General features: G+C 38.8%; 1 protein-coding gene across 1 annotated transcript in view; it reads left to right on the forward strand.

Moving 5' to 3' along the window:
* Positions 1 to 1,003: 1,003 nt before the first annotated feature.
* RPS6KA6 (ribosomal protein S6 kinase A6) overlaps positions 1,004 to 24,990 on the forward strand; it is a 36,768-nt gene continuing 12,781 nt past the window's right edge. Inside the window, exons 1-13 of the mRNA XM_026054624.1 lie at positions 1,004 to 1,102; positions 9,608 to 9,667; positions 11,603 to 11,719; positions 12,943 to 13,024; positions 13,544 to 13,624; positions 15,201 to 15,280; positions 17,522 to 17,628; positions 17,913 to 17,950; positions 19,464 to 19,606; positions 20,499 to 20,569; positions 21,580 to 21,668; positions 22,238 to 22,302; positions 23,829 to 23,931. Of these exons, the coding sequence (XP_025910409.1) occupies positions 1,022 to 1,102; positions 9,608 to 9,667; positions 11,603 to 11,719; positions 12,943 to 13,024; positions 13,544 to 13,624; positions 15,201 to 15,280; positions 17,522 to 17,628; positions 17,913 to 17,950; positions 19,464 to 19,606; positions 20,499 to 20,569; positions 21,580 to 21,668; positions 22,238 to 22,302; positions 23,829 to 23,931 (1,117 nt within the window). The 5' untranslated portion in view covers positions 1,004 to 1,021. The remainder of the gene's footprint in view (positions 1,103 to 9,607; positions 9,668 to 11,602; positions 11,720 to 12,942; positions 13,025 to 13,543; positions 13,625 to 15,200; positions 15,281 to 17,521; positions 17,629 to 17,912; positions 17,951 to 19,463; positions 19,607 to 20,498; positions 20,570 to 21,579; positions 21,669 to 22,237; positions 22,303 to 23,828; positions 23,932 to 24,990) is intronic.

The raw sequence follows: 24,990 nt of genomic DNA on the forward strand, positions 1-24,990 counted from the left end.
CAAGTTAATTGCATTAAAATTATTTGGCTATTAAGGCCGGTTGGAGACTGTCTTTGCTCCTGTTACATACACAGTGCTTATTAAAAAGCCATTTGGAGTGTTTAACTAAAATCCTCGGTGCCATCGAGGCAGTCTTCTCTCTTTMAAAAAAATCTTAATTTTCACACCGTTCTCTAACCTCTTCCTGCTTTTAAGATCAAAGAGTGATGGAGAAGTGCACTTGTTTCAACCATGGCCTTCCCTATGCCCTTCTGGTTTGACAAATGAGCCGAAGAAGAACCTGCCTTTGCGCTTTCTCACTGCTCATCCTTTTTTATCTGAAAACCTCAGAACTCAGGATTATCTCCGAACTTTGAAAAAAAAGCTTTTCCTTTTTTTAATGCCCTCGATATTTTCCTTTTTTTAGTGCCCTCGTGCCGCTCTTCGAGGCCGGATKTCCTCCGCCTCCGGCTGCGGGCGCCGGCGCTGACAGGCCGGGCGGGAACGACCGTTATGGCGGTGGGGTGAAGGGGGGCGGCCCTTCAGGCGGCAGCGCGGGGGCCGTGGCCGCCTCGCTGCCTCCCCACGCGAGGACGGACCAGGCCGGGCCGATCCGCGGCGGCCACACGCGGCTCCCTCAGCGCTTCCCGCCTCCACGCGCCGCCCGCGCGTGGCGGGGAGGGGGAGGGACTCCGGGGGGGGGGCCTGGCGTCACCGGCCCCGCCCCCTCCCCCCTCCCCATGCAGGGGATTCTCCGTCCCGCGCTGACGTCACCGCCGCGCCGGGCGGGCGCCGCCCCCTCGCCGGCCGCCATGTTGGGGGGTGTGTGAGGGGCAGCGCAGCGCGGAGCCGCCGCCGGCCGGTAGCAGCAGCGGCCGCTGCCCCCGCGCCCGCCGCGCTCTATGGGCAGCGGAGCCGCCGCCGAGCCCGCCCGCTTCTTCCTCCTCCCCGTCCTTCTCTGAGCGCCTGCGGCCGCCGCGGGGCATGTGCCGCGGGCGGCGGCGGCTCCGCGGCTGAGCGGCGCGGCGGAGCGGCGCGGGCCATGGTGCCGTTCGCGCCGCTGGACGACGCGGAGGAGCCGGCGCCGTGCCACAAAATGGAGCTGTACGTGAGCGGCGGCGAGGTGAGTGCGGGGCCGCGCCGGGGGCTCCCTGCGGGCACCTGCCGCCTTCCTCCCGCCCGCCCTCCTCCTCGTCCTCGGCGTGGGGCGCCCCCGCGCCGCGTGGCTCTGCCCGCGCGGGCCCCGCAACGCCCCCGGAGCGGAGCGGAGCGCGGCGGCGGCGCCGCCCCCGGGCCCGGCTCCCCGCTGCCGGGCTCGCTCGCTCCCAACCGGCCCCCCCGGCCCGCAACGGCGAGCGCTGCCGAGGGGGGGAGGAAATAACGCGTGGGAGGCACGGAGGGGGCAACTTGGCGTGGGGAGAAACGCGTGGGAGCTGCCGGCACCGGCTCCGGATACCCCCCGGGAGACCCTCTCGCTGCTCCCTCGAAAACTTCCCCGAACTTCTCCTTTTCCCCTCAAAATCAATTCCCCTTTATCCCTCCAAAATCCGCTGCTCGGGCTGTCCCTAGGAGCGGCCGCGATGCTCCTCGTGGAGTAGCCGCGATAACTGCCGCGCGGGCGGCTAGCGGGAAGGCCGGGGTGTGTGTGGGAGCGGGACTCGGGAAAAAGCCTCCAACGTTTGGGAAAAAAACAGGTAACTTGGTGCGTGTGTCCAAGGGGCTGCTGGGCTCTCGTAATAGATCCGTGCCCCTGAGCGCCTGCCAGGGGTTATTTTGGGGGAGACGGGGAGATAAAACTGGTGGTGCTCCAATGCTGCACGGATCAGCACAATATATTACATTACGCTTAAGTATTACAACTTTAGCACTTTCAAATCGGGCGTTGAGGGTGACGTATCTGGCATCGTCAGTTATGACAAATACAGGATTGCACCTAGGTGTATTGGAGACACGGGAGATGTTACCGAGATAAAGCTGCTCAAAACTGGTAGGACTCGCTTTCTGTGGAGCGTTTGGCTTTCGTTATCGTAAGTGAAAAGGTCTTTGGCAAATTCATCTAAGTACAAAGTGCATACAAGAGGCCTGGCTTAAAGTTATGGGAAGAATGGAGGAATTTCCATTAGAGGATCGCGGTGAAATTGCTTTTTCAGATAATATCCATTTATACATATACAGTAATTCGCAACAGGAATAAACCCAGAGGGAGTTTTTCAATCTCTCTGTTGCTGTGTCTACAAAGTGCCATTTCCAAGCACTGTAATTACTGGACATGCACTTCTGCACCGTGGCTGCTACACTTKCAGGCTGACGATCTAATACTTAACCACAGTCTGCGTGCTTTAATGCTAGAAAAATCCTAATGGKGCTTGTGAAGCTGCAGATAAGGGTTAAAAGTCAGCACAGGTATCGGAGCTTAGTGTTAACGTTACAACTTGCCACTTGCAGCTTGTCAAGGGGTGAAGCTCACTGGGTGTTTCAGAAGACTCACCTGGCACCATTCATCACTGCTTAAAGAATAATGTGATATGCTGGTGTTAACATACTTAAAGTTGTGTTGTCAAAGTGTAAACTCTCATTATTTTTCCACTTCCCTCAGTTTTTCAGTATTTTTTTGGCTTCTGCCAAGGCTGCTGTTACTTTTGAGGTACTGTGATTGTGCTCCTTCTATCTACAGTCCTCCCCTTAGATATCTCATCAACAGGTAGTGAGGGTGGCTGGAGAAGGAGGTCCCTCTGTTAGCTCTGAACTGCAAATCTCACCCACGTGGTTGACTGCTGTAAGTCATATTGAAATCTTTCCTCAGGTTAGGGGAAGTAATCCGGGTTTCCCAACCTGAGTTCTGCCCATCTCGTCAGCAGCGTATGACAATGGATGTCCAACTGAAACAGCTCTATGCTTTTAACATGTGAAGGCAGCTCCTTGTGACAATGAAATTATGTTTTCCTTGAGTTTGCACGAACTACTTACTTGACAGTCTTTGTGTTTAATTGTTTTGTTTGTGCTCTGATTAAAATGGGGCATCACATTTGTTACATCCATATTGCATTTGGGCTGGCAGCGTTCAAGACTTCATTTATACCAAAATATCTCCAAGTTGCGTATGAAGTTCATATATTACATTAGCAAGTACTTATTACTGTCATAATGAATTTAYATTAAAGGGATCTCGGGGGCGTGTAACATTTTTGGCTTGTTTGGAAGTTTCCCTTCACTTGGTTATTGGCATTTAGCAGTGGTTGATTTTTTTTTTTTTTTTTGTTAAAATGAGTGTTGGGTTTAGATTCCTCATTTAAAGGTTCTAGAATGAATTGTATCTTACAATGCTTAATGCAACCTTATATTTGCAATCTGATAYGTCTAGGTGACCTTGACCTTTACAGCTACAGAGTCAATAATATTGCTGAAATAGTCATCCTGCATCTTGAAGGCCAAATTACTTGCGCTTATTAGTGCTCTTGTCCATTAATTGTATCATTGGAGGTAAATGTTAAGAAATGATTCTCTCTGGGGAATCTGCCTGTTGACTAAATTTAGAATTAGATTATTAAAAATAAGTGCATTTCCAATGAAGTAGCACTTGTGTCAAATTGATGAACTGAAAACAGTTGGCAAGAGAAGAACATGATCTTGAAGGTAGGGAACAAATTTTCATGCTTCAAGGCATAAAAACAACATTAACTTTTGGAAGAAGTTTAGGATTTAATTATTTTACATTTGCTCATGTTGAGTTTCTTTGAAGTGCTGAGAATTAAATTCTTGGCTGTACACTCCCTAGTTCTCAGCTAGTTAGGAATTCTTAYAGTCCTACAAACAAAATGTCACTTGGGAAGCAATTTTGTGACTCTTGGAATTCCTTAAACATAGGAAGAGTCTGTGTCATGCAGTTTAAGCTTCAAATGTTGAGTGAACTTCTTTCCTCCTAAATGTAGGATGGATGCATAAGTGTTTTCATGGTAATAAAAATAGATACAGCAAGGGTGTTGCTTATAAATAACTATAGTAGAGATCATTAAAATGTGACTACAATCTACAAAGGAACAGGAAAGCAAATTTTAACACTTTATTGACCAAGTTGAATCAAATGCAAAAATACTCGAACTGAGAAGATTACAGRAACTTTGGAATTCTCTGCCTAGGAGTTGAGAGAAAAATGGATACTTAACTTTTCTTACTCCTTCTGAAGTTTCTAGAGATAAAGGGAAGCAAAGGGAGGGGGGCTGAGAACATACAATAGCCTTTACGTAAGGGTAGCAATGTTTTGAATAGTAGTAGTGTTGTATGGCTTTAAAATGGGAAATGTTTTAATTATTAAAACATATGCTCTTTGCTACCTATGAGGATTGTGAAATGCATACCTGCAATCTCTTACTTAAGCATTTCCTGAAAAAATTCATACTTCAATAAACAGTTGCTTCATAGGCTGCAATTGACAGGGAAATAACAAGGCCAGGCTAACAAAGTGACTAGAAATTATCCTGCTGTAAAGCTTGGCCGTGTTAGAAGCAGCTGCCTTAAAGGTAAGCTCATGAGTTCAACATTACTGCTGTTGCACATATCAATTGTTTTTTCATGTCCATGCAAATAAATGCATCTCCTATTATCACCAGCATTTGTAGTCCTTCTTCTTAAGCGTGTTTTGCTGCTGGTCCTTCAAAGGCCACTGAGTTTTTGTCATAGTTGCATAAGGTCTTTGTGAGTAATCGCTGGCAGTGACGTGGATGACTCAGCTACCTAGTTTTTTTGCATCTCTGAACATCCCTACAGTTAGGTGCTGTTATGCTGCAAAAAAACCCAAGTAATAGTAGTTGCATGTAACTTGAGAATTAAGTGCCCTCAGCTATTGCAACAAYGTGCAGGTTTTATAGAGACTTATGAAAAACAGTTCTCAATGTGCTTATTTTTTTCGTCTTTTAATACTCTTGAACAGGAAACAATGAGTGTCTTTATGCCTTGGAAAGTGCTGCAGTGTTGTAATAGTTGTGTTTTGGCATGCCGGTTTTGAAGGTGGTTTTTAGAAATCTGCAGTGGAGATCTGAGTCCCCTAAAGGATGGGAGGTGRCGTGGTCCATCTGTCACAGCCAACCTGAACGCCTGCAGGAAAGCTCTGGAGAAACTCCACAGTAACTCTAAGTAGAAGCTTGTTGTGATTTATCAACTCACAGTGCATAGATGTTCACTATTCACATGGATGTGATTCTTTAAGAATGAAACTTGAAATACAGTGTTTGTATCAATTTTGAACCTTACTCTTTTTCCAGTGTAATTGTAAATACCATTAAGCCCACTTTCCGAAGTGCTGTTTTACTTCCTTCTATTATGGAAGCACTGTTTTCTCCCAGCTTGTCAGTGGTGGGACAAAAAAAAAAAAAAAAAAGTCCTTTACTAACTTGGTGATTCCAGTGTTTATGGCTAGGTTTATGTCTTTTTACAACTATAACTACTGTGAGATGTGAGCAGCTCTCCCTTAATCTCTGATGATGGAAGGGATCTGCCTGCCCTTTTGAACACAAGTGGAAAACGTCTTTATTGTGAAGGCTTCAGAGCCCTGGAGCAGGTTGTCCCACGAGGCTGAGGAGTCTCCGTGCTTGGAGATGCTCAAAAACTACCCGGACAGGCTGCAGGGAGCCTGTGCTCTGTGGCCCTGTGGAGCTGGGTTAGAGCAGCTCCAGGGGTCCTTTCAACACAGCCTCGACTTTAATTGATAGATCGCAGCGTCTTGTCACCCTAATAACACTGCTTTGCCCCTCACCTCATGTTGTTGCGCTATAGGAGATCGTTTGATCCAGACAATCCAGTGCTGGACTGGCTCAGGCACCTGTGCGCGGTAACAGTGGCTATAGTTCGAAATGTTATCTGTTGCATGAGATCATGGGTATTTTATAGCAAGAACAAATTCCTTTAAGCTTCGGTTATGCTTACTGTGACTTGTAGGCATTGTTTAATAAAAGCCCTCACCTGTTTGCCTGTGTGCAGAAAACAAAACTTTCCCAAGGAGATATGAGGAAAAAAGATTGAGTGGGCTGATATCCTGCTAACTGAATTAATGGTGCAAACTCTCTACAGATGCAGTTTGAAACAAACGAGGAACAACTTGAATTTTCCTAACAATATGTCTTTTCAAAGTATTTTCTCAATCTTATCAAAATATTTGGAGTTTCTGATATAGGTTTACATGTTTCATGATGCTGCGGTGTACTTCAGTGCACACATTGTATGGGGAAGCTGGTTTGTCTCGTTCATTTGGAAGAAATAAGAGCTGTAGGTCTGAAGATTTGGGGCTGACTAACTTAGCAAGTTAAGTGAACTGAAGGAAAAACCTCAGAGGATGCAGAAGCTTTTGTTTATGTAGATTTTTTTTAACCTGTTTTGAAGGCAAATTAGACTATGAGTAGTGATGAATACTACTTGCTTCTAATAATATGATTATAAAATTCTTAGTTCAGTTTTTCCCTTCCAATTTTACATTTTGAATGCCTAAATGACATCTTGTAAAAACAGGACAGAATGAAAGATTTTTAAGACCTTTACTGTTTTTCCTTGTGTTTGGGCATTTGGCTGACAGTTTGCCTCATCTCTTTTCACCCACCGAACAATGAAGCATTTACCAAGTAAACAATTGAAACATCCTTAATATTAAAAAAAAAAAAAAAAAAAAAGCCTCCAACCTTTAGTAATACTGGGCTTCCTCTGTTTTGTCTTAAGTATTAGAGGGAGAAACATGCCCAAGGTAATATGGTAGAGTCCCAGCCAGTCATGGGATCCATTGCAGCTACAGCAGCAAGTTTAAATTAGAAGGCAGGTTGCACCCTGCAACCTCAGAGGCAGTTGGACATTGAAGGACTGGGTCTTTTAGCCGGCACCTCTGGAAAAGTAAGGGATTTCTGTTCCTATGTTACTGGTTTGCCTTTGTCTTTTAGCTTCTGTTCTCATGTTTTTTATGTAGTACCTTCTGCTAATTTATACTAATCAACAGTGTGGAAKATTACTTTCCCCAAGTTTTATTTGGAAAATGTTGATGCCACTTTTCTAAATGTAACTCAGTTTAACCAAACTTTTACAATGAACTGAAAACCTTAAATATTGGAAGTATTGAACGATTCATGATTTGAGGATGAAAAAATCTTTCTGGATAATGGCACTCACCTCCTCTCACCTGCTCACTGTGAAGAAGTGTGTGTGTATTTTCTAATTCTCAATGATAAATTTGTGTGTTCCTAGATATTTAGTGAGCTATTACTTTGAGTTTAAAATAGTTCTGTTCTAAATATATGTTTGTGCATAAATRTTTGAATAAATTCCTAATAGGGGTTCTGATCATCTGCAGACGCAGAATTCTGTATTTGCTTTTGATAAAGGTAGAAAATGAGTAAGAATTTTGATATTGTGTAATATATGAATGGACACTTTCAGTTACTAAAACCTGGCCAATATAAGTAACTATAAAAAGTATAATGACTTGATTTTTGTCATTGACATTTTTTAACTGAATAATTAAGAAGTTTGTGGTTTCTTTAAAACTATTAGGGTTTGATTTTCAGTCCGATGATTTATTTAGCAAACGACAATTAGGGCTCACAAATCAATGAGCTAAAAGTATAGTCTCACATGACAGAAGATAAAAGTAGATTTACACACTTGAATACAAAATTTATTGGGCCCAAAGTTGGCAGACATCCCAGTTTTGTTATTATGGAAAGACTGGACAGGAAAAAAAAGCAGCATTGAAGGGGAAAAGTGTATGATAGGAAATTGCTAATTAAGATGACATTTGATTACCTGTCATAAAAAAATTCAATATTTACTATATATGATTTCCTAGAAATCTGAAAGTGTGTGTGCGTTGTGCGCTGGGAAACTGGGTAGATCAAATAACGTGCTAGACTTTGGGTTAAAATCCCGTTCCGGCAGCGACAGCTTTCTGTATCCAACTGCCTGGAGATAAGCTACTGTTTTCAGTGTATTTGCAGTTCTACTGGCTAGTATATATAGCTTTAAGGTCTTTGTTTTAAATAACAAAGCTTGGAGTATGTTGACTATATTTAAAAGAGAGAAAAATAAACGCTGAGTTCAAATTATTGCTGTGTGAATCTGGTGAACGTCTATGGGAGAAGAACTGTATTCTGTTTCTGATCATCCAGAGTGGAAAGGCTTTGCCTTACTAGTTCCAGGCAGGTTTTATACATAAACTTTGGTGGCYTCCACACTGATTTGCACCTGGATGTCATCTAGGAATATTGTAAGAGAYCCACGTGGCAGTGAACTGCTGGAAATGAGGTTGGAGTTTGTTTCCTTGGAGCTTTGGGGTTATAATGGCTTGATATATTCAGTTAGTGATGCAACCCCAAGCATAATTGTCCATTTTTCTCCTAGATTTAGTTGAAATCAAGAGTTGGCCCGGAAGAAACAGAGCAAGTGGTAGAGGTTTTGCTTGCGTGATGCCATTGCTCTGTCCTAAGCCTGTCCCTACTGCCCTACCAGTTTGTCAAGTGTTTGTGTGTGGGGCTGCTGCTTTTACTTAGTTATTTTTTTTAAAAGGGCCTCTGTGGCCTTTCAGCATTCCTTATAGTCCTGTGTTTTACCCGTCTGCATATGGATAATCATCACATTCCATCTTTGAGTACGTTAGACTGTCCGTATATTTTGAATCAAAGGAAGAAATGTTATTACCTGATTATAGAACTTCTTGCTTGACCTTCTGTGTAACTTTGAGGAAGCTCAAATTACCTTTTTTCCCTCCCCTCCCCAACCCCTCCCCAACAACACATTATATGAATTTTTTTGTGGGGTTCTATGCCACATGAAGGTAGATGTACTGAGCAGCTGACATATAAATAAATTAGCAGTTATCACTGGTAAAATCCATAATTGCCTTCACCCATTTTATCAGATATTTCCAGTTTTAATTAATGCCTAACATGTTGAAACAGAACATGACCTTTTTGTTTCTGTATGTTTAAAGTTTCAGTTGTTAGACTGTATTGAATTATTATTTAAGGAGATTGAATTTAAGATTTTTTTTWAAAAAATTATCTTTTTGTTAAAGTTGGGGGAAGGAAGGGCAGCTGCTTGTGAGTTGATAAGTGGTATTCTTAATTAAGAAGCTGGCATGTATTTGCTTTTATCCGGATGGACATAATACTTAAAGGAAATGGGTAACTCATTCCTAAATGCTATGTAGAGCACACTGGGATGTGTATGTTCTCCTCCTCTTCTACTTCCCCCTCAACTCAACCCTAGAACTTTTTCTCTTTAAACTTCAGATAAATTTTAAACAGCAGAATTTAGATTTTCAAAAACGTCTACAACAATGATTTTGTAAGGGAGGCATTTATGGTAGTGTCTTCCTTTATGAATTGTATCTGTAGCTCTTAGAGGAAGTGTTTTAAATTAATTCAAATTAAATAACACCATGGAACAGCGTTTGCAGAGGAATGTGCTAAGTGAAGTAGTATTTTGTTGTTGTTTGAAACTGCAGTTTTAGAAATAGAACAGCAAAACCCCTTMATTTCGTTTATGTGCTTTATAATGTAATTCTATTAAGTGAAGAACTTTTGCACTTGTTTGAAACAGGCCCAAATGTTGCTCATTTTCTTTTTCTTCTTTTTCTCTTCTGCATTCCCTTCTCCAGCTGAATGGCCTTAAAATGGCAGATGAGCCTATGGAAGAAGGCGAACCATATTCCTACCATGTAAGTACCCTTGATCTTTGTTAGTGGCTCATCAGTGTGACTGTGAATTAAAGAGGAGCAGCAGGTTGTGTATYGGTCTACCACTGACAAACCAGTCAAGTTTAATCTAAGAAAGATGGCAAAAAGCTCAAAGTGCACAAGTATCCAAACTTGCAATTCATGGAGGCTCAACAAGAAATGTAAACGAAACTGTTTTTTAGTGTATATATATACACACACACAGACACACACATAGACACATGCACACATTTTTGTATATATATATATAATCTCCATTCAACTCTGCCTGTTCATTCCTTGTTGATGATCCTGACATCTTTTTATACTTCAGTCATGGCAATTTCTAGCACTTTAATGGCAGTTAAGTAGGTGCAGTTACATAAACATCTTTTATAAAGCTAAAACTTGTTAAAAAAAACCCTCATTTAATACATATCTCAAGTTATTCTTTATTAGCATGGAAAACATTTTTCTCCTCAGTTCACATTTAGAAATACTCTATCAGTCTCCACAGCAACCAGATGTGATGTCACAGGCTAATGATTCAAGGTGGGTGATAAACAAAAGAGCAGGTAACTTAAAGATCTCCCCTCATGCAGAGGTTCACAGTGGTAGGGAATACAGATTAAAATATTCAAATAAAAAGGCCACTTAATAGAGTATTCACCTTTTTCTACAGTTAAGACTATAGTACAACTTAGTGTGTAAGAGAGGAGTTGCTGCTGTCTGTCATCAGGGACTAACAATGCTAGTATTTTCACCTGTCTTAAATTCCAAGTTAAAAGATGGATGGGATAAGTATGTTTTACATGTAACATAGTCAGATGGATGAGTGGATGGTTGAAATTAAATTGGAATTTAGACCAGGTATCATTAGTATCAGCTATTTTTTTCCTACACAAAAGTAAAACAGTACCTTTGAGGTGAAGAACTAAGGAGAAGACAGTTAGTAGCAACCTGGATTCCCTAAAGATGTGGAAGGTAGTGCAAATTGGGCAGGATTTTTAGCTGTCATTGCATTGTAATTTCTCTGCACGAGAAATTGGTATTTTCCACAGGGCAGAGGGATTGCCTTCCTGCCCCACATTGAAGCTCAGGTTGTGGTTGTTGGCCTTAACACAAAAGGACCCTTATTTCAACWTCTTGGTTATTTTGGCTACCAGAAGTTTCTTTCATACACCATAAACTTTACAGAGCTGCAATATATCATCTGATTTGTTTTAATCWTGGATATTTGTGCTTTCATAATAGCTGCTGTGCCCTATCTTGCAAGAGATTAGAGTAACAGGCAAAAATCAGCAGAACCCTAAATCTCTTTTGCCATAGCGTTGCACTCTTCTTTGTGAAGAAGGACTTGGAACTATATCGTCTTTCCATGAGTGCTGCAACTCAGATGAAGGAAATCTTAAGTTCTTCAGATGACTCATATCTCTTCACATGATGCACGTTCCTTTAGCTGCGACAGTGCTAAATGATGTATTTACTGATTGCTTTTCACAGCAGCAAGTATTACTTAAAGTGATGAAATTTGGTTTAGCTTTCATTAAGAATAGCTTRGGCAAGAGAAAGATGAGGAAAGCTGTCCTCAGGAAAACTGAAGGCAYGAGAAATAAAGGTGGAGCATGAAAGAGCATCTTGGGTTTAGTTTAAAAATCTGAGTTTATTCCTTTCATACAAAAAAGCTTATTCTTAGTTGTGGGATTTACAGCAAAAGGAATTGAGCTTTATTCAGCTGCATGAGACTTTGACTGCAGTTTTGAATTTTTAGACATGCAGCTATTTTAAAGCATGGAAAATTGTTTTTTAGTTTGTACAGCTTTCTGGAGGCCTCGCTACCATTTCAGGTATTTTATGTAGAAGAATAAAAAAWTGTGTAAGAGGATTAATTTTGAACTCCTTTTTTTTTTTTCTGCTCTTTTAAAATAATCCTAATAGGATGAGGGAAGTGTGAAAGAAATTCCCATTACCCATCATGTGAAAGAAGGATGTGAGAAAGCAGATCCAGCACAGTTTGAATTACTTAAGGTTCTTGGTCAGGGATCCTTTGGAAAGGTAAGATCCAAACTTTGATTTCGTCTTGTGTCCAAAATAGTCTTCCATCTTCTTGAGTTTAGATGGGTGCTTGGGAGCTACCAGTTGTATAATGAGCATGGGTAGRTACTTTAAGACATCGTAGTTTCTATATTTCTCTTAATCATTGTATATTGAAATATATCTATATTTCTCTTAATTATTGTACTTGACACAGTATGAATGTTTGACTACTTGTTTTTGACACTACAGTGTTTTAATTTCTTGTATTCAGATGATTACCTACAGCTAAAGACACTAAGCGAAAAATTACTCCAATAGGTTATAGAAGTGGCTTTTCTGTTATAGTAACTACCTTTTTTTTGCAATATGCTACTTGTTGTTACGCTTCAGAGTGAAATTAACAATGAAATGCCTTACACGTGGTTTTGAAACACTAATTAAAATATTAATCATAACATATAACTAGCTAATTTATTTTTTAAAACACCCTAGGTCAATCTTGCAACATCTATAAAATCCCTCTTTGGAAATTATATATAAGGCTGATTGTCTAGTCTGTTCTTCTGGTTTGCTCTTTCTTAAGGCAGGAACAAACCTGTGCAAACCTATGTACTGGAGCTACAGCACTTCTGAACAGAGCTGTATTTATATAATATTTACTGTTTTCTATTTTAAAGAGCAAACAAGCAGAACGGATGRATGGCTATATCCTTTGTGATGTTTGTTGCTCTCTCCAGCTCACATTTCCCAAGGATGTCCCTTGGGAATTTTGCAGTCCTGTTGTTTATTTCCTCCACCCCAGCAGTGCTACAACCCCTGTCTCCCTGTTGATACTTGGCTGCTGTGAAGTAGTGCTAAACCTCCAGTCTGTTAATTTAGCTCCTTTGGTAACGTTCTAGGGCTTAGTCTGCTCAAGACGGGCTTAGATTACATTAGTTTAGGAATGTGTGCCTTTTAAACATCTTCTGGAAAGAGAGGGGAAAAAAAAAAAAAGGTAGGAAATCCTGTCGGGATTACTGTTCCAGAGGGAAAAAGGTCCTTTCTCCTTAGATGGAGAGATTTCCTTGCTCCTGTCTCACCACTCCTGCAGAATTCATTACTGTAGCCTGTTGTGTGTCTCAAACCTCACAAGTTTGTTAGTGTGAGCGCGAGCAGCCCCGGGCAGTTTTGTCAGGTTGTTTTGGTGCTCACACAAAATACTTGCGGCAGGGCAAGTTGAAATGTGGCATTTATATTCCTAGGTCTTCCTCGTAAGGAAAATAATTGGTCCTGATGCTGGGCAGCTTTATGCAATGAAAGTTTTGAAAAAAGCATCTTTAAAAGGTATGTGCATCTTTAAAAAACAGCTTTTCAGTGRTATGTGCATCTCTTCAACTATTTTAAAAAGTATCTATCTTACGTCTCATTTCTCAATGGCTTCATGGTTTTTCATTGATGCCATATATTTTTCTAGACTAAATTGTAAGTTTGGATTTGAGATTTTTTTGGCTTCTGCAAGGYTCTTTAATGCAGGCAACTCCACTATGTAAAAACATGGAACGTTCCTAGATAGCGAGGCAAAAGTGATCTTAAATCAAATATGGATTTATGTAACGTAGTATTTTTTTATTTTTCAGTCTTTAGAAAATTTTAGTTTAAAATGATATGTTAAGAATGRAGACAAACCTAGCATGGGTGAGGAACAACATATAATTTTGTTGCCTGAAAACAGGTTTTGTGGGAAAAATGAAATGAGTAACAGAGAAAATAATTCTTTAAATAGTTAAAACTTTCTGTATTTTTTGGACTGCATTTGTATTATACATACCGTTTTTAATTGTGATCTTATTTTTGTTTTCTCAGTTCGAGATAGAGTTCGTACAAAAATGGAGAGAGATATATTAGTAGAAGTTAATCATCCCTTTATCGTCAAACTGCACTATGGTTGGTATTTATTTTTTACTAAACCTTTTCCTTACTTGAAATTGTTGCCAATTTTGATATTGGAGTGTGCCTTAAACCACAGCTTTGTGAAATAAAGCGAAGAAAGAGCACGTAGCTAATCCAAAGAAGAGTAAGGAGAATAGTGTTTGAAGAACAAGAAAATGAGACACTGACAGATATTGCCCTCTTCCAAAATGAATCAACACACCAGGCTGTATAGGGAAGTGTTCTGCATTGATGGCAATTGATGACAGAATGTGACTTTATTTTTTTTTATTTTTTTAGAAGTCTGTCAGCTTTTCTGAACTAACYTCTGCAGAATGTAACAGGGCCAGTGTTTTTCTGCTTGAGGCCAACCATTTTTTTACTTCCATGATTTTGTGTTAAGATTCTTAGACCACTGGTGTGTTTGAAACTATAGAGCAAATCCATATAAAATATAGATATAGCAGCTTGACACTTCAGTTGTCGTCTGTGGGAATCTTTCCACCAGCATGAAAATATATATATGATATTTAACTGTAAATCTCTAGCAATGTTTTCAAAACCTATAGGCCCCTCTATTTGGATGGAGTTCCGATCAGGTCTTCCTACCAGTGCAATTCCTTCCTTCCTTCCTTTCCTTCCAATGCACATGTTAGGCTGGTCATATGAAAGTTTAATTAGACATGTTCTCAGTGCACTGGTTAGCAAGACAACTTATTCATGTTTTTGAAGTATTGTAAAAGCATTTGTGGTTAATATGAAAGCAAGTTCTTCATTAAATGATTTCATGCTCCGGTGAAAGTGCCTATGTGGATTCTTTAATGAAAGAGAAAAACTATAAATATTTGATAACTTGTTAGAAGTACAATTCAAAGTGCTATGAGAGCTCTGTGGCACTTTTACCTTGGGTTTTCAGGGTCTGCATCTGTAACTTCCTGCTATTTATTTTGCAGTGCTTATATTAGCAAACTGCCCTGTCATTTCTGCAGGCAGATTCTCTATTGATAGGTATTTTTAGCACTGGTATCTAATGATTAGCTCATTGAGGGATGGCCTTTAATTTTTGCTAATAGTTTCCGCTGTTTAAAACTGATATGATCAGCATGAAATACATTGAATTTGCAGTAAATTAATAAATTAATGTACTGACTTCCAGCTTTCTGCAAAAAATATTCTTACCTTTCTTAGCCATGTGTTTATTTTTTTAATGAATGTGTGTGTAAGATTCATAGATTAAATGCACTGTACTTAAAAATTGTGAGCAAAACTATTTAGAATTTTCTAGAGCTTTTGCTTTTCATGGAGTAAAACCACAATACAATAATTGAGAAGCATCAGGGTCTTTTCTGGTTAGCATAGGAGAAATAGCAGTATTTAATAATCTCTGAAGACTAAGATCGTTTCCTGTGAAGAAGCAAGAAATCATTCATAAAATTGAGTAATTCATGTAGATTTGTCACATGYGTCTGAATTATGAGTTGCAAAATCAAAGTATTCTATTATACTAAAATACTCAAATTGTAGAGGCATTCAGCATCTGTTTCACTAGACCATTTTTATCACATGGCACTTTTTCTTTTTTTTTTTTTAGCCTTTCAGACTGAAGGGAAGCTATATTTAATATTGGATTTTCTCAGGGGAGGAGATGTATTCACACGATTATCCAAAGAGGTAAGTACCTGCAATTTTATATCAGCTCAGTGTTAGACAGGGGTTTTCATTTTGTCTTATTTTTGTCAATATGAAGTTGTTTTCTATAGTTGCTTGCCATAATTCTAGTCACAGTCAAGCTTTTAATAACTTTTCCCATGTGCTCTAGAATAATGGGCTACAACCTTAAGAAATATCATCAATAAATATTGATAACTAGACTGTTCCCTTTATAATATCTACATAGACCCATTCTTTTGCCTAAAAGTGTGTTGTTGCTTGGAAACCTAGCTGAAGTACATTAAGATTTAGCAAAAAAAAATATATACAAAGATCATGGTCAGTTCAGATGATCATGAAAGACCGTATTTATAAGGTTTCTTTTACAGTTTAAAAATTCATGATGTTATAATACAAGTCTTAACGATAAATCTCACCAAGTGAGAATTTTGCTTATTTTAAAGACGTTCTTTCCCCTCTACCTAGTCTTGGTATGTTGTTGGAACAGTTTCATTTCTATTTTTGTTTTCTGGAGAGGCAGCTTCAGGGCAGAGAATATGATGCAGCCTATTTATTTATTTATTTTCAAGTATTTGTCATCACACACTCCTATTTTAGGTTAAGTATTGGCAATATATTTGTAAGTGCTTTTTTTCTTTTCTGCCAACCTTTCATAAAGCTCTTTTTAATTTAATTTTTCTAACTACTTGACAGTAAGAGAGCTTTTTGATGTTTAAACTAGAATGTCGATGTTTATATTTCTAATACATTGAAAAAGAAACTTTCTAATATGGCAGAGCTGGGTACCTGAGCTCTATTTGAGATGAAGGAGGCTGTTTTACCCCCCCATATCTGCAAGACATGAACTAGGTTTTCATTTTTTTGATATTTATTTTTAAAATATCCCATTTAATTTCAGGAACAGGCAAAAGAGAAGGAAGAATTGGGGGAGGTGGAGTTTAGCTGCCCTTGGTAGAACAGAGGACTAAATTCACTAACTATGAGCTATTAAAATCATAATTAAATTAATAATAACTAATGCTTTTGAAACATTATGTGAGCAAGAGGTCAATTTTTGCTTTGAAATTGTATATATGTAGGAGAAATTCTAGTATAACAGGACATAAGGTAGTTTTAAATGAAGCTTTCGCTGTAAAACTGCAGATCACCATTCATCATCTCTTTGGGATTTGCATTTTGCTCTTCCCAGACAAACACTACCCAAGTTTTCGTTGTCTTCTGCTTTATGTAGATAAAAGCAATATCAACTTTGCTCCTAGAAAATTAAGGTGAAACTTTTTGTGCTGTTTCTTTTATGTAACAGCTTTGTTGTTCACACAACACTAATTCTTGTTACTATGGAAATTGGGAATATTTCTTGTTACCAGTAAAACGGAGTACATATTGATGTGCAGTTCAAAGAATTAATCAGTCTATTTCTAAATCATYTAAGTCCATTTACCCTAATTTATAGAGAAGCTTTGTTAGCCATTTGCTRTGCAGTTGAGGTGTTTCTTCTCCTTAGTCCTGGTGTTTTCAAAAAAAAGAATAATAATTCTGTATATGTGTGATTTTTTGAAATTGGAGTTGTAAAGATTATTAGCTTCTCTGGTGATTTGTAGAACCTGACAAGAACCAAAGCAACCTGTTTAGCATATGGGGCAGAAGTTTAGCTTTATGAAGTGTCCTATATGCAAGAGCAGATGGTTCTTTGATATTTCAGAGGGTTKTTTAGTGGTGTACGTGTCAGGGGATGGTTTTTTTTGATTTCTTTTCCTTTCCTGAAAAGAGCAGAGTATGTTTTCCTTCCATTCTTACTGCTGCTTTTTAYGTGATTACGTTCACTGTTTCATTCTTTTTCCACTAAATATTGATAATGTGAATTCAAAGGGACAGTCAACCTGGAGACTGTCCCAATAAAGGGAATTATTTATCAAATTTTACAATGTGGACTACCAGTGCTTTCCACTGCAGTCTGTGTAGGATATAGTGTCAGAAGGAGCACTGGTGGTGGGCAAGACTAAATATAATTAAACTTAAAGCTTTGTTTAATTTAAGCATTAAGGTTAATTCTCTTGAATACTTGATGATTAGCCCATTCTTGCGTATTATTTTTGCTAGCAAATCCATGGGTTTTATCAGTGAATAAGCTTCATGTTAAAGTTGTTTTTAAATCTAGGTAGACAGAAGTATTTTCTTTTAGATTACAGTTTTAAAAACTGAAGACAAGATCAGAAGGTAAATCTATACAGTTCTTATTAGGTTATGTTTACAGAGGAAGATGTGAAATTCTACCTCGCAGAACTGGCCCTTGCTTTGGATCATCTTCACAGCTTGGGAATTGTATACAGGGACCTGAAGCCAGAAAAGTAAAGTAAAATGTATTTTATCACTATTACGTGTACTTTGCTTTGCATTCTCCATTTTAAAGATGTAAAAAAAAAAAAAAAAAAAAATATTTCTTATTTGTAAGATTAAATTTCTGATTTGTAAGATACATAAAATAGTTATTTTTCAAAATCATGTAATAAGACAATATTATTATACTTGAGACAACGGATGTATTTTTGTTGGAGGAGATTCGAGTTAACTGTTATGTTTTGTATGTTGTATGTAAACATTCCTGTTGGTGAATGTGAATTTTAATTTTCAGCATTTTGCTTGATGAAGCAGGACATATCAAGTTAACAGGTAGGTAACATTTATTAGCTTAGCCCTTTAATATTTGTGCATAAATTTGTGGTGATGGAGTATGAATAAAAACTGTTTTTAGCTGCTTAGAAAGTATTTTATTTCTGTCTTATAACAAATCTGTGTCCCTTTTCGTTCAACTGATTTTTATCTATCACTAGGTGCTTTTATTGAAGTACCCAATATCTTAAGAGTCAGTGTAGTCCTTTAGCAGATCCTTATGTCCAAGCTGATTCCTTTGAGGTCAGGTTAGTTCAAGTGACATTTYAATAACTAAAACCAAATCCACTCTTCAGGTCAAAAATTAGCCTGTATTGAGATGGACTGTTAAATGCCTTTTAGATGAAGATCAGGGGGTTATTTTTGGTGTGAAAAGCTCTTTAAAAATCTCACAAACTTATTGCAATATGTAGGCACAGGAGTCTTGTAAACAGATGATTATTAGCCAGATATTTTCTAACATGGGGTGACCTCATATTCATTAATTATAAATATTGAAGGTTGGTTTAAGTTGTGAGGCTTCTTTAAAAACATAAAGCATTTAATTCCACATTAAAATATTTGATTTCTACTTACATTCTCTTGGACATCTTTAGCATCTGAATTGCTTTCCACCTCTTTTTATCGCTGGTGTCATGTAGAAACTTTGATGGGGGGCGGTTATTCACAAATGCTTAAAAGGAGTAGAAAATGTAGGAAATGTTGATTAAATAACAACTTTTAAAATTCTGCATGGTATTTTTCAAATTGAATTCCACTTGAAATAAAATGAGAGAGTAGTTTGGGGGATTTTCATCATTCCCCATCCCTGTTGGTCTTGGAAGTCGCTTCTCAGCCTTCTGGATCAGTGAAGAATCCTTAAATTCTCACTTCCTTCTGAAAGTGAAAAGAGCAGCTGAGAGGATTAATCATTAGAAATACCTTTCCCTCTGCAAAAGGGAACCWTGAGCCTCATCTGGCGAGTTGGGCTGACATCAAAAACCTCTGTTCAATAGCCCTGCTTAAATAAGGGGGGGAAACCTATTCTGAAGATAAAACGAGCAGACACGCAAGACTTTTCTCTACTGAACTTGTGATTCAGGTTGCAGAAGCATGTTGCCTTATGTAACAACATTATTTTTAGCCTGACTTTACTTATTCATCATTCAGTAATATCAGACCATGCAGATTGTGTTCTCTTTGAAACTCGCTTTCACTTGTATCCCTTTTTTTTGCATTAATAAAGTGGGCAGCATGTTCTAACAAACAGAGAAAATGAGAACTCTTGCATTTAGAGCCCCAATATAACATTTTTAACTATTGAATTGCTTACATTTGGACTAGCAAGTGTTGGTTGCCTGCCCTCAATTTAATGCTTTAGGGTGCTTTGATTAATGATTTAAAGTAGCTTGATGTACAGTACGTATAGATCTGACGTCCCTAGATATCAGTCCCCAGACCCCTCTTGCGTTGGGTTTGCTCTAAGCTGCCTCTGAAGCTCTTCACTTGCTCTCTCCYTGTGCTGCTGTTGTAGACTTTGGACTCAGCAAAGAATCAGTAGACCAAGAAAAGAAGGCCTATTCGTTCTGTGGTACGGTAGAATACATGGCACCTGAAGTGGTAAACAGGCGAGGCCACAACCAGAGTGCAGACTGGTGGTCCTTTGGCGTGCTCATGGTACTGTATGCTCCCTTGCTTCCCTGCTTAGAGCGTGCAAACATGCTCCCAGTGTCCYGGGCGGAGGTTAAATAACCTGCTTAGACTAATTCCAGATTTAATTAAGCATTTGGTCCTTGGGCCAAGGGAGGAGAGGAGTTGCTGACTGAGTTGCTGCTGAAAGAGCAGTTAATGTGAGCAACAGCTGCCTTTCACCTGCGTGGCCCTGGAAAGAGTACTTGTTAGTAATGTCAGAGATTTTAAATAGTTAGTAATATTTAATAGTAATGTCAGAGATATTAAATATCTTTAAATATTTTGAGCAGTTGAAATGAAGGCATTTCCTAAATAAGTGTGAAACTTCAGTTTGTATGTATTTCATGTGGTATTTAAGCTTAAAAAAAAAAAAGCTCACAGAAGGCTTGGTTTTTGATGCAACTTTGATTTTTGTACAAGTAAGCCCATGGAATGAAGAGTAAAATGAGTAATGCCAGCCCTCGTGCCTTTGCCATTCTCTTATGCTGGCAGTAAGGATGGCTTAATGGTGTAGACCATCAGCCTGAAGTGTCCACACTGACACTACAATTAAAAGGAGAATACTGTTTGGGAATTGCTTTTTTTTCTTGCTCCTTTCCTAATTCAGCRATGTACAAAACTAGGTTATAGAGGAGATTTTATGATTCTGTAATGTAAGTGGGTTTTCAAACTTTAGCTGTAAGGTCTTCCTACATCATTACATTACTTCTGTTGTTTCTGTTATCTTGTAATTTGTCTATGAAGGCAATTTTTTATTTCAACTTTTTAATATCTTGAGTTCAATGTCAAATGTAGCAATATGGAGGAGTACAGTATGTAACACTTAAAGCAACTGGGAGGAAAAATGTTGATTTAGATTAACATTTGTTCTTTTCAGTTTGAAATGCTTACTGGTACGCTACCATTTCAAGGTAAAGATCGAAATGAAACTATGAATATGATACTGAAGTAAGTATATTTTCTTATTTTTTGGAAATTCAGATAAATGCATTTTTAAACGTGTTTGTTGTAGCTCCTTTTGCTTGAGCACACTATGACTAGGATGGAAACCAAAAGAAGCCAGAAAGCTCCCCCCACCAAAAATTGTAAGGTGCAAATTGCACTTGCACTTTATAAGAAAGATATATAATTAAGATTAAGAACAGTACAGGGGATTAGCAAAGCATTATTTACCACTTTGCTGTCTTCCTGCTGTTTCAGCATACGTTATTTTGTAAGCAATAGTCATGTGTATATATTTATGAGAGCCTACTTAAGTGCTCGCATTTTCCATCTCCAATTACCTCAGTTACAACACAAGCTGCCTAACGAGACAAACTGGATAAACTGGTGATTATTAAGTGAAGTTGTTTGGCAAACAGGTATCAGTCTCCGTTTATGCTTAGCTAAAAGAATTTCATTTAGACCACAGGCAGAGCCTTGGCCCTTTCAGTATCTGAGAGGAGATAAGGAAAGCTCTCTTAATGACATAAGGCAGTCTGAATTTACCACAAATGCAAGCTTATTTGGGTATTACCTGTGGGAGATGGTGTAATATTCAGTTCTGCATGTAAATACCTGGCTTTAGTGTAATTCTTCTCATAAAATAAATTTGATAAAGTGCAGCAGTCTTTTAATGACTTAAAGAGCTACTTGCTGAGTTAGCTCATCCTTCAGGAGGAGCTTCAGGGGCTAGTAAATCTTAGAAGGATTTAGGGATTTAGTGACTTTCCTCTGGACTGGATTCCGGTAAAAAACTGTTTTTATGAGAAGTTACTGCTGTTATGAACTCTGAAAATATATATTTTTTTAAATTAGAAAATTGCTCATATATAATGTGAAACCAAAAAGCTATGAAGTTAAAACATGTGTACTGACCAGGACTTCAGAACAGATTGTTGTTAGATTGAATTGTTCAGTTAAGTTAGCATAGACATTTTTAGTGAGATACATTGCTCTGACTATTTGTTTTTCCATAGAGCAAAACTGGGAATGCCTCAGTTCCTCAGCCCGGAGGCACAAAGTCTTCTGAGGATGCTGTTTAAAAGGAACCCATCAAATAGATTAGGTTGGTTAATTTATTTAGATCTTTGGAATAAAAATGCAATGGCTGAGTTTGTTGCATGAAGGAAACRCTCACTGGAAAGAGGGTTGGAAACTCCAGCCCTGGTGTTGATGATTAGTAAGACTTTGTAGACTTTGGGTCTTAAAATCCATTCTTTTTGTCTTGTGAACTGCTTGAATCTTCAGAAGTTCGAATTCATTGAGCTTTCTTTCACTCAATTTGAGTGAGCTGTGTACACTTAATACGTTTAATTAAATCCTTGTCATAGCCTCGGTTTTCAAGGGAGCTGTTATGGGTCTCGCTGTGAGAGATGCTCTGACACTGCTTTGTACTTCGACGGTGTCGGAGCAAAGCCCTGCTGAGACTCTGAGCTTCCTGCACGTCGATTCCCCTCCCTGCTGGSGTGTACACTCAAGGGGGTAGCACCCTTGGAATATCTCAATGTGTATGATTAATTATGAATAACTGTGTCTATGTAATAGTTTAAAAAACCCTAAAAGCTCATTTTTAGTGCAATCATGTTCAGAGTCTGTAGCCAAGCATGTTTAAAATACAGTATTCTCTTTGTTCAGGAGCTGGTTCAGATGGAGTTGAAGAAATCAAGAGACATCCTTTTTTTTCTACTGTTGACTGGAATGTAAGTACAGAACGATATGAATGATAACTGTTTTTGTGCTGTCACATAAGTATTTATATCTGAATAGCTGGCTGTTGTGTTCCATTTTGTACCATAATGTTACTCATCTTTTGAGCTGTAGTGTTTGTCATACCAGGAGTATTAAAACAATTATAAATAGTGCATTTGCTTTTTAAATGGAGTTGCAGGTGCCTTATGCTGCCGTACAGGGCACGGATGCTCCCTGTGACTGTAATTCCCTTGGACTTGGCTGGCGTGAGCTGGAGCGTATTCCTGCCACATCAGTCATGCCCTATTCGCAGCCAAGTGTTGACTCGAGGGTTCTGAGATGATCAGGAGTCTAGGGCTTGCTTAGTTAAATTTTTAACAAGCATCTTGATGCGTTTCCATTGTGGATCTCCACGTCTGAGGTGCTGCTCAGAAATATTCAGAAAGCCAAAATACTGTATGGCAAATCCTCTCTGAAAACCTTTCCTATAATGTTCATAAAAAGACCTCAGAATGAACAGGATATTTCTTTGCTGTCACAACTCTCCGTGCTAATTGTATTCTTCTTAACTGTTCCTTTAAAGTGTTCTTTGTACTCCTCCTTATTTCTTGTATTTACTTCTGAGAAGGGTTACTTCAGTGTTAATTTAGCATCTACCTTAATGAATTCCTCAGAAGAATTTGTTTTTATTTTATTCTTTATTTACATGATTAAATAATTATTACTGCTTAGGGATGAATTCATGTCCCTTTGCTTTGATTTTTAGGATTGAGATGTGTTGCTAGTTCTTGTGTAGGTAGACTAAATAAAAAGAACAAGGTGGGGGGGAAGAGGTCTGGCTGAGAGAAGTACTGAGAAAACGTTCCCAAGCCATTAGGGACAGCTCTCGTGATGTGGTCTGCCGTGAGACTCGCGTTGCTGATGTCTCTTGGGCAAAACATTCTTCTCAAGTAGAGAGAGGAGCRGAGCGCTTGTTCCTTTTCCCCCCCTCTCCCTTCCCAGCTCACAGAGCTTGGAAAACACTAGAAGAGTCTGGAGAATTGGCTGAACGAGCCTGCACAGAGCAGGAAGGCGTAAAGACTCTGTTCTGTATTTTCCCTTTGGGGCAGACTTTGCAGGATACTGACAGCTCTCCTAAGCAGCAGTGACCCGGGTCTGAAGTGATGATAGAAGGTAAAATGCACAGTAGCTGTKCCACGTTCTCTGTAATAAGTGGAAGGTGAGTTGATGGGGCCCTTATAAACCCCAGCACCTTAGAAAGTACAGAGCTAGTAGATCCTGCAGCTCCAGAAGAAGTAAACATGTCATGTTTCATTTTTGACTTGCTTGGTAACATCTCCTTTGCTCAGCTTTTTCAAATAAAAAGTACATGGAAACCCTTTTTTGCAAATGTGTTTGTGCTTTTTTCTGTATATTAAATTTTTTTCTCAAATGTTGAGAGCGTAACAATGRTCTTTGAGTTGTCTTTTAGCTGGGCAGTATTACAGAGCCTGTGCAAGTTTAATTCACTATTTAATATACCTGTGTCTTATTTCAGAAACTATTCAGAAGAGAAATTCAACCTCCRTTTAAACCTGCTTCTGGAAAACCAGAAGATACTTTTTGTTTTGATCCAGAATTCACAGCAAAAACACCAAAAGGTAATTGTCAGTATTCTGGTTACGAATTGATGAGGTTCACAGCTAGACAAATTAGTATTTTTGTTATTTGTGAATTAAAAGGGAAAATTCAAATGGTTGATGTTTTGAATTTTATTTAAAATATAAAATATGTAAACTTAAGACCATCTTAGAGGTCCCTGTGACATATCAAAATATACATTTTTTTTCTCTTTTTTTCTTTTTCTTCCTTTTAACTGAGGCTTACCCAGATGCAAAGGCAGGGGAAGTAGAGGACAAGTCTAACTGCTATAAAGAGGAAGAGGGCTTAATCTTAATACCTTGATCTGTCCGGGTTTGCTTTTCCTCTTGTTGGCAATACCTAGTAGAATTTGTTGAATGGGAATCTCAAGTATTAGCTTCCCTTTTGTCTGCAGGAGGAAAAAGCCCCTGACACGATTTGCAACACATTTCGATACTGTTCAGGAGAGGGTTTTCTAATGTAGCGAAATATCCTGTTAAACTTCCATTCACAAAAAAAGGCAGAATAACTGCAGCTGAGATGGAGGTTCTTAGTTATGGTCCAAAGTTAGAAATGCGCTAATAGCTTTTTAATGCAGTGCTTTATATATATTAAATCTTTTTAGTACTGAAAGTAAACTAAACTTGATTGCAAAAGCGCTTATTAAAGATCACTGTTCCTCTGAAAATGACTTGCTCTAAGTAACTTTCTTGAGCCTATTCATCATTATTATTAAAATTAAATCTTAAATTAACATTATAATAACTTTTCATTGAGCCTTTCCTCCACCCACCAACCATYCTGAATTTGGCTTTACTCTGGGGAGCAAGGGGGAGTGTTACTGTGGAAGGAGAGAAGCGTGGGGAACCGTCGCAGCGTGGCCTGTGTCAGTCTGGTCGGTTGGCCTGGCCCAATTTCCRAGGTGTCACAAATAATTTCAGAGAAGTTTAAGAAATTGTTTTGGAAATATCTCTTAGACATTCGTGCAGTATGAAAATATGYTGGTAACTGAACTTAGAGCTGAGACATGCTAAGCAATCCATGTTAGCACTCGTATGTTCAGYCCAGAGTTTATTTTG

The sequence above is a fragment of the Nothoprocta perdicaria genome, unplaced genomic scaffold (genome assembly GCF_003342845.1).
Source record: "Nothoprocta perdicaria isolate Ctin4 unplaced genomic scaffold, notPer1 scaffold_124, whole genome shotgun sequence".
NCBI lineage: Eukaryota > Metazoa > Chordata > Aves > Tinamiformes > Tinamidae > Nothoprocta > Nothoprocta perdicaria.